The sequence below is a fragment of the Pelodiscus sinensis genome, chromosome 3 (assembly GCF_049634645.1).
Source record: "Pelodiscus sinensis isolate JC-2024 chromosome 3, ASM4963464v1, whole genome shotgun sequence".
NCBI classification, from domain to species: domain Eukaryota; kingdom Metazoa; phylum Chordata; order Testudines; family Trionychidae; genus Pelodiscus; species Pelodiscus sinensis.
The window spans coordinates 75,998,148-76,014,030 of record NC_134713.1 but is presented as its reverse complement, the minus strand read 5'-3'; the positions used below and the strand labels follow the sequence as shown (position 1 = coordinate 76,014,030).

At 40.8% G+C, this 15,883-nt stretch overlaps 1 protein-coding gene across 2 annotated transcripts in view; it reads left to right on the top strand.

The window, feature by feature from the left end:
- The first annotated feature begins 86 nt into the window (after positions 1-86).
- RTN4IP1 (reticulon 4 interacting protein 1) overlaps positions 87-15,883 on the top strand; it is a 32,545-nt gene continuing 16,748 nt past the window's right edge. Inside the window, exons 1-4 of one of the 2 annotated variants that reach the window (XM_075923956.1) lie at positions 87-848; positions 2,399-2,550; positions 3,356-3,424; positions 8,132-8,256. In XM_075923956.1, the coding sequence (XP_075780071.1) occupies positions 548-848; positions 2,399-2,550; positions 3,356-3,424; positions 8,132-8,256 (647 nt within the window). In that variant the 5' untranslated portion in view covers positions 87-547. The remainder of the gene's footprint in view (positions 849-2,398; positions 2,551-3,355; positions 3,425-8,131; positions 8,257-15,883) is intronic. The other variant, XM_014573686.2, reaches the window with a different exon arrangement.

Here is a 15,883-nt window from a genome sequence, read left to right as displayed (position 1 = left end):
GCGCGGAGGAGACTCCGGCCGGGCAGGGAGACGCGCTGAGAGGAGGCGGGGGGGGACAGACAGACAGAGGCAGGCAGGCAGGCAGGGAGGGAGGTGGGGGGCTGCCGGTCTCCCTCGTTTTGGGGGGGCTGGCTCTCGTGGGTGGAGGCTGAGCTGAGTGGGTGGCTGATCTTGCTCTCAGATTTGGTCGGTTGCAATAAGGCGGACCTGGGGGGGGCCCCCCAAGCGATCCCCGTTTTCTTCCATCTTTCAAACTACGAACCCCTTGGGGCTGTGATGCTCGTGGGGAAAAAGTCAGATTGTTTGGTCATCCTCCTTCGCACCTTGTAGATAAAGTTGATTCTAAAGAGTCTTGCCCCCCACTCTGTAATAGAAGAATTAGAGCAATAGGAGAAGATTTAAAAAATTTAAGCTGGCAAACATACATGGATTTGATTTGCTAAAAATTATCTCTGGGCAGATGGGAAGCATTGGTGTGGACTGCATTTTCCACAACTAGCATATTAGCCAGAATCAAATTAAGATCCCACTATATGCATTGGTAATAATGTATTTAAAGATGCATCTGCTTTATAGGCCAGCATACAGTGGTCTGCTTTTTAGTCGGGGTTCCATTGCAACTTGCCTTAGAAGAGGCAAAAGTTTAATCAAGCCCAGTCTATGTAGAAATATCAGCCTCTCCTGTCAGAGATATACAGTTATGACATCATGGATAATAGACAGATATGGGCGAAACGATGTGCTTCGCTTTTCAAATAGTATGTTGTTCCCTGTAATACGTTTTCCAAATGAAGTAATTATTAAAGTCCATGCTGCAAGTTTAAACCCGATAGATGTTAATATGAGAAGTAAGTGATTTATTTTGAGTAGGAATTATATTTTTGTGTATTTTAGCATTAAATTCTTGGTTCATATGATAAATTAATTTATTATACCTATATTATTTTTATTAAATTGTTGTAAGTTATAGACCAAAATATGCATTTGGCTACAATAGTTTTTAAACAGTGCTTTTTGGGGAAAAAATTCCATGAGTATTGTAGGAAGAGTGTCTTACAGAACCGTTTTCTGTTAAATTGTCATGATGAGTGCTGAATACATTTTAGACTATTCTGCATCTAATAAAGCAAAAGTAGGCTGGGTTTCAGTTTAGTAATACAAGCAGCTGGTTGCAGCCTTGCACATACTTAAAATTTTAAAATTCACTATCAGAAGGAATTTTCTTTATCAGAGGCATCAGTGTGGGGGCAGCAGCCAGTTCCCTGGGAGTGGGGTTTGGGTCAACCAATGCGTGTTAGGATCAGGCTTAGAAAGCCAGGTCCTGGCATGCACCGGTTCCTGGGGAGCTGGCTGCTGCCCTGCGCTGCTGCCTCTGTACCAAAGGCTGCAGTGCAGGTGGCAGCTGGTTCCCTGGGAGCAAGTTGGCAGGCAAGAACCAGTATGTCAGGAGAGCTGGCTTAAAAGCTGGCATTGGCATGCACCAACTCCTGGGAAGCTGTCTGATGGCCTGTTGCAGGTGCATGTAATGGTTGAGCTTTTCAACATCCCTACATTATAAAGGACCGTATTTTCATTCTGAGAGGATGTTTTATGTTTGAGTGTTCCTTCAGGGTTCTTTATTATAATATTGCATAATTAAGATTGTGATTGCTCATTTTTCTATGAGGTTTTTTTTTTTAAATAATAGGACAGTTATGCACTCTGCTTCTATATATTTGGTAGGCCCTGTACATCTGAGCAACCGTCTAATGAATAGAAAATGTTTAGTTCTAACAGGATTTTATTGTTTTTGGAGCATGACCATGAGATGTCCAGAACAGTCATATTTATTTAATGGACCTTAGAATTGCTCAGTACCTCTTTGTGTAAGGCCATTAGTGATTTCCATGTTTATATGGGTGCTGATGTCATCCTTCCCTTCAAGAGAAAAAGGATACATTTGGTAATTCTTTTGTGTCATAAACTATTAAGTATTATTGTATGTTGTCAACTGAAATTCTAAAGAGAATAAAGTGCTGCGTGTTATCACATGCTAACTTACTGTTTTGATCATGAAATAATAAAATGTCTGTCAGTATGATATCTAATATGTTCTAAATAGCTAAATGGTTTTATGATACTTAATAGTTTTGTATTATGCACCAAATAGGGAACAAAATAAATATAAAAGACTAAAATGTTGATACTTGTGTAAACTTTTTTAAAACATAAAATAATACTGTTCTAATTGATTCTAGTTTTTTAGATATGAGAACATTTCAGAATAGTAAAAATAAAATTTCAGGGGTGGAAATGCAAATTTCAAAGTTGCGTTATGCATGGATTAAACACCTTATTCACTGGTTTGATTTGTGCAGTATGATAAAAATAATCCTACTCTGTTAAACCATGTTTATAGATGGCTATGGAGCAGCTGCTTTAAATATGAAGCGTGATCCGCTGAAATTGAAAAGCTCAGGGAGTGAATTTCCTCTAATACTTGGTCGAGATGTATCTGGTGAAATTATGGAATGTGGGCTAAATGTTTCCTATTTCAAGCCTGGAGATGAGGTGATGTAACTAGTCTTATTTTTCTAACTTTTATGTATGTTGAAAATGTACTGTGAAGTCACTATTTTTCTTTGCAAATAACTAATTTTTCCTTGCCTACCTGAAGCCAAAATGAAAACTGGGTTTCATTAATCTTTCTTAACTTTTTTTTTGTTTTTTTATTCTTTACAAATATTAGTTTAAAAATAGTTACCCCATTTCTTGATATGTAGTATCCATCGAGTCAGCATCTGTTAAAATGCTGAGGATGGGGGTTTCTTATATATATATATATATATTTTTTTTTTTTTAAAAAGCATGTGAAGCTTCTTCATCTTGATCGAAACTAGAATTGTAACTGGAAATTTCTCTTGGATAAACCATTTTTACCTTATAATACCAAAAACTTGGACATATTTAAAGAGCCAGAACATTTTTGAGCCTTACACAAATCTTATAAGACTTGTTTTTAACTTTTTTCAGTTTTACTGGAGAAATTGTTTTTTTGGGTATTGTACCTGCTCATAGCTTTCCACTAAGCTATAATCTGCTTTTTCCAAAAGTTCGTATTTAACACAGTACAATACATCTTAGTTACATGACCCATACGTGCTTCTATTAATCATTCCTCTGTAGTTTGGTTTAAGAGAGCAAATTAAACCTTTTTATTACTGTACTCAGAAATAGTGAAACTGATATTCTGTTTAATGAACCTCTGCTTATGACAGATCTGACGTTCTGGAAGTTGGAAAATGACTTTTCTATAATATAAATACAATATTAAGGACATAATAAAACTTTAAATATGTTTTCCCTTTGGATTTAGGTATGGGCTGCAATTCCTCCCTGGAAGCAAGGCACTGTGTCAGAGTTTGTTGTAGCTAGTGGAAATGAGGTAACCATGCAAAAATTTTGATATAAAAACAAAAATTTCATCAGACTTTGTTTCTTCCACAATTTATTAAATTGCTGTTTCACAGTTTTAATATTGTATAGATTTATTTTAAAATATTGTTTATCCTTATGTAATCAAGATATTTTAAAACATGGAAAATTCAACAGCTGAGATTTAGTAAAGCTTATTTATTTTGCAGCCTTGTGCAAGGGAGATTAGAGAGGCTATCAAACTTAAAAACCCAATAATAGTGGGGGATTTCAACTATCCCCATATTGACTAGGTACACATCACCTCAGGATGGGATGCAGAGATAAAATTTATTGATACCTTAAATGACTACATCTTGGAGCAGCTGGTTCTGGAACCCACAAGGTGAGAGGCTATTCTTGAATTAGTCCTAAGTGGAGCACAGGATCTGGTTCAAGAGGTAAATATAACTGGACCGCTTGGAAATAGTGACATAGTAAAATAAAATTTAACATCCCAGTGGTGGGAAAAACACCTCACTAGCCCAACATTGTGGCATTTAATGTCAGAAAGGGGAACTACACAAAAATGAGGAGGTCAGTTAAATAGAAATTAGAAGGTACAGTACCTAAAGTAAAATCTCTGCAAGCTGCATGAAAACTTTTCCAAGACACCATAATACAGGCCCAACTTACTTTGCTTTTTAATTTGGGGTATGCAATTAAGAGAACCAAAAAAGTGCCACCATGGCTTAACAACCAGGTAAAAGAAGCACTGAGAGATAAAAAGACTCCTTTTAAAAAGTTGAAGTCAAATCCTAGGCTGTGTCTAGACTACATGCCTCTGTCGGCAGAGGCATGTAGATTAGACACATAGGCAAAGTCAAATGAAGCCGCGATTTAAATGATCGCGGCTTCATTTAAATTTACATGGCTGCCATGCTGAGCCAACAAACAGCTGATCAGCTGTTTGTCCGCTCAGCGCGCTAGTCTCGACGCTCCCCTGCTGACATCAAAGCCCCGGCATCCTTGTGGGATGAGGTTTACCGGGGCTGCCGACAAAGGGCTTTGATGTCGGCAGGGGAGCGTCCAAAATAGCGCGCTGAGCCGACAAACAGCTGATCAGCTGTTTGTCGGCTCAGCGCGGCAGCCATGTAAATTTAAATGAAGCCGCGGTCATTTAAATTGCGGCTTCATTTGACTTTGCCAAAACAACAAATCTACATGGCTCCGTCGACGGAGTCATGTAGTTTAGACGTACCCCTAGAGAGGAAAATAGAAAGGAGCATAAACTTTGTCAAATTAAGGATAAAAATATAAGAAGAAAAGCCAAAAAGGAGTTTGAAGAACAGCTACTCAAAAAGTGTACAATGTTTAAATATATCAGAAGCAGGAAGCTGGCTAAACCACCGATGGGGCCCTTGGACGATCGAGATGCTAAAGGAGCACTCAAATATGATAAAGTCATAGCGGAGAAGCTAAATGAATTCTTTGCTTCAGTCTTCGTGGCTGAGGATATTGGAGAGATTCCTAAACATGAGCCATTCTTTTTAGGTGACAAATCTGAGGAATTGTCCCAGATTTAGGTGTCATTAGAGGAGGTTCTGGAACAAATTGATAAACAGTAACAAGTCACCGGGACCAGATGGTATTCACCCAAGAGTTCTGAAAGAACTCAAATGGGAAACTGTGGAACTATTAGCTATGATTTGAAACCTATCCTTTAAATTGCCTTCCATACCTAATGATTGGAAGATAGCTAACGTGATTCCAATATTTAAAAAAGGCTCTAAAGATGATCCTGGCAATTACAGACTGGTAAGTCTAACGTCAGTACTGGGCAAATTAGTTGAAACAATAGTAAAGAATAAAATTGTCAGACACATGGATTAATATTATTTGTTGGGGGAAAGTCAACATGGTTTCTGTAAAGGGAAATCATGCCTTGCTAATCTGCTAGGATATGTCTACACAGCAGGCTTCTTGCGCAAGAACTGTTTTGTGCAAGAATTCTTGCGAATAAGGTCTTGCGCAAGAGCGGGTCCACACTACCATGTGCCATGGCAGTGTGGATGCTCTCTTGCGCAAGAAAGTGCTGATGGCCATGTTAGCTAAAATGGCCATCAGCGCTTTCTTGCACAAGAGAGCATCCACACTGCGCAAGAAACCCCTGTTGCCCCTTCCACACTGCATTCTTGTACAAGAGGGCTTATTCCTCGTGTGGAAAGGAATAACTCTTGTGCAAGAAGCCCTCTGTTCCGATGCTTTACTATAAATTTACTTGTGCAAGAATGCGTGTGCAGTGTAGACGCTCCGCAAGTTTTTGCACAAGAACGGCTGTTCTTGCGCAAGAAGTCTGCAGTGTAGATGTAGCCCTAGAGATCTCTGAGAGGGGTGAACAAACATGTGGATAAGGGGAATCTAGTGGAGATAGTATACTTAGATTTCCAAAAAGACTTTGTCAAGGTCCCTCACCAAAGGCTCTTAAGTAAGTTGTCATGGGATAGGAGGAAAGGTCCTTTCGTGCATTGATAACTGGTTAAAAGACAGGAAACAAAGGATAGGAATAAATGGTAAGTTTTCCGAGTGGAGAGAGCTAACTAGTGGGGTCCCCAAGCGTCTATCCTGGGACCAATCCTATTCAATTTATTTATAAATAATCTGGAGAAAGGGGTAAACAGTGAAGTGGAAAAATTTGCAGATGATACCAAACTGCTCAATAGTTAAGACCGAAGCAGTCTGTGAAGAGCTTCATAAAGATCTTACCAAACTAAGTGATTGGGCAACAAAATGGAAAATTTTACATTTAATGTTAATAAATGTAAAGTAATGCCCATTGGAAAAAAAATCTCAACTATACATACAATATGATGGGGACTAATTTGGGTACAACTACTCAAGAGAGATCTTTGAGTCATTGTGGATAGTTCTCTGAAAACATCCACTCAGTGTGCAGCGGCAGTCAAAAAAGCAAATAGAATGTTAGGAATCATTAAAAAAGGGATAGAGACTACGACAGAGAATATCTTATTGCCTCTATATAAAACCATGGTATGCCCACATCTTGAATATCTCATTCAGATGTGGCTGCCTCATCTCAAAAGAAAAAAAAAGGCATTGGAAAAGATTCAGAAAAGGGCAACAAAAATGATGAGGGATTTGGAACGGGTCCCATATGAAGAGAGATTAAAAAGACTTGGACTTTTTAGTGTAGAAAAGAAGAGACTAAGGGGGGATATGATAGAGGTCTATAAAGTCGTGACTGGTATGGAAAAAGTGAATAAGGAAAATGTATTTACTTATTCCCGCAATAAAAGAACTAGGGGTCATGAAATGAAATTAAGTCAAAAATAAACAAAAGGAAGTTTTTCTTCACTCAGTCCACAGTCAACCTGTGGAACTCCTTGCTTGAGGATGCAGTGAAGGCTAGAACTTTAGCAGGGTTCAAAGAAGAGCTGGATGGATTCATGGAGGTTGGGTCCATCAATGGCTATTGGCCAGGATGGATAGGAATGGTGTCTAGCCATTCCTACCCTAGCCTCTTTTTCTTTGGATGCAGGTGACGGGAGGGATCACGTGAAGATTACCTGTTGTGATTGCTCACTCTGGGGCATCTGGTATTGGCCACTATTGGCAGACAGGATTCTGGGCTAGATGGGCCTTTGGTCTGACCCAGTATGGCCGTTCTTATGTGTATTCTACTTGATGGGTTGAGTTAATTTAGTGATTTAAATTCCCAATTGTAAAAGTAATTTAACAGGCAAGGAACATTTATTTCAATTTTAATTTTGTTTTATATTTGTATTTTTTAGTGATTTTTCACAAATGAAGGCTGATTCTCACTGATAATGAATACAGCAACTTGTTTTTCAGCTAAATCTAGCCTTCATAGTAATTATGGTACATATTAGGAGACTTCTCTATGTACATGTATGTTAAGCCACATATATACTTAAATACATTTATTCGGATTCTTAATTTTTTGCATTTTATTTTAACAAAAGTGAATGATACATAGCTGTGTAATTTGTGAGAGCTCTATTTGGATGGAAATGAGAATGTAGTTAAAATGCACTAAATCAGTATTAATATTCAGTAGCTGAACAAAACTACCTCATGCTGGATACATACAAAAATTAATTTCTAATGCAAATATAAAACATGTTTTAATTAGTTGGTGTATTAAACATTGTTATTATTAATTGAATGGATTGTTTCTGGTCAACATATCCTTCAAAATTCTAGAACTAGAGGATCTCATCCTTGCACAGTTAGCTTGTATTCATAGATTGGAAGAGCAAAACAAGCTTTTCCTCTTTTTCCAGCTTGAAGCTGTTTTATTAACTTTAAATGAACTAGCCATTATGCTGAATTAGTTCAGTAAACTGAAATAAGAAAATAGTCTCTAATCTTCTGCAGTCAGTGCTTTTTCATTCAAATGCCGAGTTATCAGTTCAGCAAACTCTAGTTCCAGGTTCTTAGATAGTGGCTTTACACAGTTCAATAGTATGACTCTTTTTGAAAGTTTTGCAGCATACATTTACTGCTTAATACTATTTCTATTTCATGTAAGTGATTGATTATAATAGACTGTAGAAAAGAGTCTTTTTAAATTAAGAGTGTATTTAATGTAAATAATTTGAATTTTTATTGAAATAAATATTTACAAATTACTTTAGTAAACCCTGGTAGTCCACAAATTAATTGTGATATAGACATTATTCCTCCTCTGCTTTAGGTCTCTCACAAGCCCAAGTCTCTTAGTCACACGGAAGCTGCTTCCTTACCCTTTGTCAGTCTAACAGCATGGTCTGCTATGAAGCAAATTGGGGGACTGAACCAAGATAATTGCAGTGGGAAACGGTAGGTAACTGATCCTACTGCTAATGTTTGCAATAAGTTTTGTGTGTTTAATTTTTGTGTAGTGAGCTCATTAAATATTTAAGATAGGTAAAATAAAAAATGACAGTGCGGCGTGAGGATGTTAAATATCGGTTAATTTACTAGTCGACTGACTAACTGATAAGCATTTGCTTATCTGATAGTAGACTAGTCCTTAACATCCTTAGTGCAGAATCATTCTTATATACACAAGTAGTAAAGGTTTTGAATTTTCTTTAGTATGATAAAGATACAGAGATGAAACCTATGACTGAAAGTTTACTTTCTTAATTCGGGTCCTGCAGTTTTATTTTTTAACTGGACTATTTGTCAGAATAATTTTAGTGGGGTTATTAGCTTAAAGAAAGCTTATAGAATCAGATCATCTTATCACATCAAAACAATTGAGGTCTTCCTCATTTTCCTTCTGAACTGAAGGAAAATCCAATGTGGTCCTGATTCTGTAAACACACACATTCTTAACTCTGGTTATGTGATTAGTTTGTTAAAAACAATGGAACTACTCACATGAAAAAAATGAAGAATGTGCATACATATTTGCGCAATCTTGACCTTTCTTTTTGTTACACATATCTGCTCTGCACTTTACTCAATACAGGGGTTACATTGACAATTTGCATGGAGTCCAAAGGCTTAGTTTTCATACAGTTGAACAGACTGTTTGCACCCTCACTGGTGGTAGGGATGTATGGGCTCAGCCAGAACACAGGGTCCTACATGCAGTGCTCCATCTTCATCTAAGTTGAGTTTTTGAAAAAGAGGAGGAGAACTATTCATTATCTTTACTTTATAGACAGCACAAGCTGTTGCGTCTTGCTGAAAGCAAGAAGGTGGAAGAGAGAGAGGAAAAGAATTCAAGACTAACATAAAACTGTAACTTGATAGTGGCAGGTGGAGGACAGAGAAGAAAAAAGTTTTCAACAATTGGAGCAGATACTTTTCCCTGTCATAATGAAATCTGCAGTTATTGTGGCCTTCTGCCCAGTTCTTGTATAAAACTGTAAACAACAAGCACTTAGAAATGTGGAAAAGAGTAAAAAACTCAGGAATGAAAAATAATCACCAGAACTATTATGCTGCAGCCAAAGTTTAGATTTAATGATATGATGGTAGAAATGTACTTATCTGACCTCCTGTCTCCATGCAATATTACTGTTTTATTAAAATGTATTTGAAAGGACATTGGATTTAATGAAAAGCTTTGGAAGATATTGAAGTAACTGGATATTGTGTGCCATGGTAAATTTCATCATGAAAATATTAGGCAAATGTTCGTTCTAAAGATCAACTATATTTTGAGAAAATAAATTATTCTTTGAAATTACTTCTGCCCTTGAAGATACAGGCAGTCCCCGGGTTACGTACAAGATAGGGACTGTAGATTTGTTCTTAGTTGAATCTGTATGTAAGTCGGAACAGGCGTCCAGATTCAGCCGCTGCTGAAACTGATCAGTTTCAACAGCGGCTGAATCTGGATGCCAGTTCTGACTTACATACAGATTCAACTTAAGAACCCCGGGTGTCCCCAAGTCAGCTGCTGCTGAAACTGATCAGCGGCTGATTCCAGGAAGCCGGGGGCAGAGCAACTCTGCCTCGGGCTTCCTGTAGTCAGCCGCTGGTCAGTTTCAGCAGTGGCTGACTTGGGGACGCTTGGGGCAGAGCAGCTGGGGTGCTGCTGGGTTGCTCCAGTAGCGCGGCTCCTCGGCACTACTGGAGCAACCCAGCAGCACCCCAGCTGCTCTGCCCCAGGCGTCATGATTCAGCCGCTGCTGAAACTGACCAGCAGCAGCTGAATCAGGACGCCTGGGGCAGAGCAGCTGGGGTGCTGCCGGGTTGGTCCAGTAGCGCCAAGGAGCGGCGCTGCGGGACCAACCCAGCAGCGCCTCAGCTGCTCTACCCCAGGCGTCGTGGGCAGAAAAGCCTGGTCAGCTGGGGGGGAGGGGGCACTAGCCCAGCCCAGGGTCTGACCAGCCCATGCATGCCACGGATGTCGTGCTGCGGGCGGCCTCTGAGGCTTTGCTCGCCGTCTCCCTGGTCTGCTGGTCAGACCAGGTAGACGGGGAGCAAAGCCATGGAGTACGCCTGCAGCGGGACAGCCCAGACGCGCCGCGGCTGTCCCGCTGCAGGCGTCCTCCGCGGCTTTGCTCCCTGTCTCCCTGGTCTGACCAGCCCAGGCGCGCCACAGATGTCCTGCTGCGGGCAGCCTCCGAGGCTTTGCTCACCGTCTCCCTGGTCTGACCAGCAGACCAGGGAGACGGGAGCAGCTTTTCTCGCCCCGGAGGACGCGGGCAGCGGGACCGCGGCTCATCTGGGCGTCCCGCCACTCCCGTCCTCCGGGGCGAGAAAAGCCCCGTTCGTAACTGCGGAGCCAACATAAGTTGGATCCGCGTAACTCGGGGACTGCCTGTATTGCTATTACCATAACAATCAGCAGAACTTTACATATCTTTCCTTTTATTTTTTAAAAATATTTAAGATAATTGTTGTTAATTTGTTGCATGTTAATGAGATTAATATTATTAAATAAGGTTTCTTTAGGTTAAAAAAATTAAAAATGCCCTACCTGGGTTACAAAAATTACCTAAAATTGAAAGCTCTTTTTTTTTTAAAGCTCTTTTACTTATACTTTTATTTTTGTATTTGCTTCATCTTAGTGAGTTTTCCACATCAAAAACAATTGAGGATCTGATTCTATAAGCTTTATTTAAGCAAATAGCCCCACTAAAATTAACAGGACTATTTGTCAGAATAAAAGGTAACACTACAGGACCTGAATTAAGAAAGTAAACTTTCAGTCATATGTCTCATCTCTGTATCTTTACCATACTAACGAAAAAACGTAGTGAGTTTTACTTCCACATAATCAGTCACTGTTTACATATTCTGTTTATTGCTAATAATTACTTGTATACACTTATACGTTTTACACATTGTTTGATGAATAGTGTAAATAGTTTCAAGTGTTTATCATTTGGGTTGCAAACTGCATGTTGTGGTTAACCTATGGGTTAGGGAATGAAAGTTTTTTGACAGATTATTTTGTTTCTGGAAATTTACTTAATGTTCTTTGCTTCAGGTGTAAGGAATATATATATTTCATATACATGGAAGACCGGGCTCCCTCAGAGAATGACAGAGGCCTGGGTCACTTTGAGTTTAGAGGCCCTGGCCCCCCAACATATCTAACTTCTCATCCACAGGGTCATACTAAAACCAAAAGAATATATGAAAATGAACACTTGAGATATTTATTAACAATTAAGTCATTATACCAATAGCATGTCTTTTTAAAAGGTGACTTTAATTGTGAGTTTCCACTGCAAGCCAAACTCTTCATTTTAGGAATGCTTTTCTGGCTTCCTTGTATGCAAACTCGTTTATAATTGAAGAAAAGTCTAATTTGCGTGCAACCTCAGTGTTAATGTTAAGCATTGTGAGCCCATCCAAACACACTTGTCCCATTGTAGAATGATGATAGTTCTTTGCTTGTTTTAACACGTTGAATGTACATTCATCTGATGCCATGGATGCAGGGAGACTGACAAAAATACATAATAGAATACATAATTAGGAAATACAGTTGACAAACTGAGATTTGAATATTTCTTGACGCATTCTTTTGACTTGCTGCTCGATTTAAAGTTAGTGGAATGTATACATTGAGATTCAGCACTTAGTTGTCTGAACTCCCAAAGGAATCGAAAAAAGGGTACAATTTGTTGCAGTGACTCAAATCGAGATGTAAGACCAGATTTGATGGAGTCAGTAATAACAAAAAAAAATTGACCTGATAGTTTCTTTCTGCATCAGATTGAGATGTTAGGTTGTGATTGGTGGAAAATTCAGATGACATGTCAATCCCCTGTGCTACTGATTTGGACTCAGAAGGATTGTTCTGATCACAGATTGTTTGAATATATTTAAGAAGTCATTCAATGTTATCCTTCTCAACATCTAGTGTAGCATTGCATGCTTCAAGTACAAGGTTAGTAACGTGGATCATTTTTAGCAGCTTCAGCTATATGGATGACATTAAAATGCATTTACATTTGGAAATATACTTCTGAATTGACTTAAGCTCAGGGTACGTCTAGACTACATGCCTCTGTCGCCAGAGGCATGTAGATTAGGCTACCAGGCATAGGAAAATGAAGCGGCGATTTAAATAATCACCGCTTCATTTAAATTTACATGGCTGCCGCGCTGAGCCAACAAACAGCTGATCAGCTGTTTGTCGGCTCAGCGCGGTAGTCTGGACACGTGGGTGTCGACATCAAAGGCATTTGTCGACCACCCAGGTATACCTCATCCCAGGAGGCATACCTGGGTGGTCGACAAATGCCTTTGATGTCGACACCCGCGTGTCCAGACTACCGCGCTGAGCCGACAAACAGCTGATCAGCTGTTTGTTGGCTCAGCGCGGCAGCCATGTAAATTTAAATGAAGCGGCAATTATTTAAATCGCCGCTTCATTTTCCTATGCCTGGTAGCCTAATCTACATGCCTCTGGCGACAGAAGCATGTAGTCTAGACGTACCCCTAGTGTGAGCCTGTGCTGTCAGAGTAAATCATTCAAGCTTATTTAAAGCCTTTCTCATAGAGTCCAAATGGTGTGCAATTGGTTTAATGCCATCAATTTGTGCTGACAATCTCGTTGACATGCCATGAAGGGAAATGGGCAGATGCTGCTTCAGAATTTCCCACTTTTGAGGACTGCTACTGAAAAGGCTATGTAATTGCTGGATTGTTTCAAAGTACTGTATGTGATTGCTTCCTTAAATGATTCAGCGCAATCATTGCCAACAAGATTTAGTGTGTGGTTGCCACAACTGGAGAAAATACAATTTGGATTTTGTTCAAGGACTGCTTGTACTTCGTCCTTCCCAGCCATATTGTCATAGACTTGGCCAATAAAGACTTCAAAATTTAATTTGAAGCCTGTCAGAATTTCAAATACATGAGCGGTGATTACTTTTTCAGGGTTTTTTTGTGAAATTACCGCCCAAAATAAATCCTTCTTCAGTTGAAACTTTTGAACGTCCTGCAATTGTAACATCTCAAACAAACAAGGTTATCTGCTCTTTGAGCACAGTCTGGAGTTGCATCAATAATCATTGAAAAGTACTTTGCATGTTGTATCTCTTTAAGAACTGTTGTTTGCACAAATGTCCCACACAGTTCAATAAACTCATTTTGTATTCTGGTAGACAGATAATGGACCTGTATGTATTTTCTGCTTTCTTGTGGACCCCACTCTGATAGGGCCTGAGGAAGACCCATGTATTCTAAAGTCTTTTTAGAATAAAAAGATAACTCTCATCAAAGCTGTTCCAAACTTTCACTGAAATAGTTTACTTTGGCCACAGTTCAAAAGATGAATTTTCAATCCTTTGGTTGTAGCTTTCTCCAAAAGCTTAGTAAGAAAATAGTAAATTTTAAGTTCGGAAGAAAACTGGCAAAGTGTTTGATGGCAAAAGTATGTGTCTGTTTTTTTTAAACCAATATGTTGAATCCAACATCCAGACGGTATGCAGTACTACGATCTTGAATTGCAAAAGCATTTTTTTCATAGATAGCATGGTGAGAGGATTTAAATTAGAAATAACCTTTGCTTGATGATACAAATTGGACCTCCCTGGACTGGCACCCTCGGGACCTGAGCTGTCCCAGACCAGGGAATTTGCCAGATTAGGGTATTTGCCAGACCAGGGAAGGTCAAAGTTCCCCTGCCGGCTGCCCCGCTGATGGCTCCTCTCTCTGCCCTCTTGCTGCCCCACTAACATTGACCTGGCCAAGGCTCCTTGCCCTGCTGCAGGACTGGTGGTGATCAGGTGGCCCTGGCTGAAGGAACCTCCTTGCCCTGCTGTCAGGGCCACCTGATCACCACCAGTCCTGCTACCTTTGGTGGTTGCTCAGGGTTTCCCAACACCAAGCCGCTTGTGGCCCTGCTGCTGCGGTCTGCCCACTGCCACTGAGGATTTCCAGGGGTTTGCTGGCTCCGCTGCCGGGGCTCTCCGGCCACCTGACCCCACTGACACCAGGATATCCCCGGTAGAGGTGGAGGCTCCTTGATGCCACCCGGCCCCACTGATGCTGGGGCCGGGACTCCCCTGCTGGCCCCACTGCCGGGTTTCCCCAGCTGGAGCTCCTGAGCCACTGCCTGATCCTGCTGCTGCTGGAGATTTTCCAGTCAGGGCTCCCTAGCCATCCCAACCCTGCTGCTGCCAGGTGGGTTTCGGGGGTCCCCGGCTGTCACTGATCCCACTGTCGAGCTCTCCAGCCACCTGACCTCACTGACACTGGGGTTTCCTGGCAACAGGGAGGCTCCCTAATGCTGCCTGGCCCTGCTGACACCAGGCTTTCCCTGCCTAGCTGCAGCTAGCCCAGCATGGACTCCGCAAACCCCATGTTCCCGCTCCTGGGGCTCTTTGGTCCATCAGCATCCGTGGACCACTTCTTTAAACAAATATTTTCTCTTAAATTTACATTGACAATAGGGTGATAAAATACATTTATTTTTGTAGTCCTGTAACCACTGAAATTTACAGTGTTTACATGGGATAGGAGGGGGGGTGGCAGGCGGGAGCCAGTGCTTGTGAGGTGCTGGCTTTTAGGCCATCTCCTCGTGAGCACTGGCTCCTGCCTGTGCTCCCCTCCCCAATGCTGCTGCTGCCTCTCTGTATGAGGCAGCAGCTTGGTGTGTGTGTGTGTGGGGGGGAGGGGTAAGGCAGCTCCATGGGAGCCAGTTTTCGGGGAAGCCAGCTTTTTAGCTGATTCCCCATTAGCACTGGTCCCCGCCTGTGCTCCCCATGCTGCTCCCTCTGTGGGCGGTAGCAGGGGTGGAGGAGAGATAGAAAGCTGGCTCTCGGTATGTGCTGGCTCCTATCTCTCGCATCACTCCGCTGTATCAGAGGCGGGGTGGGGGGAGGGAGGAGTGCCAGCTTAAAAGCCAATTCCCCATATGCACTGGCTCCTGCCTTTCCCCCTGCCTCTGATACAGAGGGACAGGGGACTGCATGTATCCGTTAGGATTGACTGATGAGCCCTGGCTCATCAGTTAATCTTGTAACCAGGTACGTGTTCACATCTCTAATTGACAATTGATTTTTCTGTTAAGGAAATATCACAGCACAAAGCCCTGTGCACATTTGGTGCAAGAAGTCCAAGTTTACGACGTGCTACACTTACTCAGTTCTTTTTGGGAGAAAGGGTGGATATAGTGTTTTCTCTAAGTTGTCTTTTGATTAAAATATATTATTGGCCTATGGTACCACCGCTGGTTATTGGAAAACTCATATGAGCAAGGCCAAGAGCTGTCTGTTTGTACTGGAAGATAGTAGTTTTGGCATAGAAGTCAACAGTGTTACCTCTCATTTTTAGTTATCTGAAAGGTTAACTGTTCAAAGCACCAATTTTGAAAGAGAAACAGCTGTTAATTTCACATAGCCTAGTATCTGAGATCTATAAGAAACAGGAAAGTAGAATATTATTAAAATTTTTGACTTTTATAACACTTTGGCACCTCCTCTAAAATATAACGATATGTATTTGTTATGGCTGCTGCAATGCTGGATTAATCATAGCCATA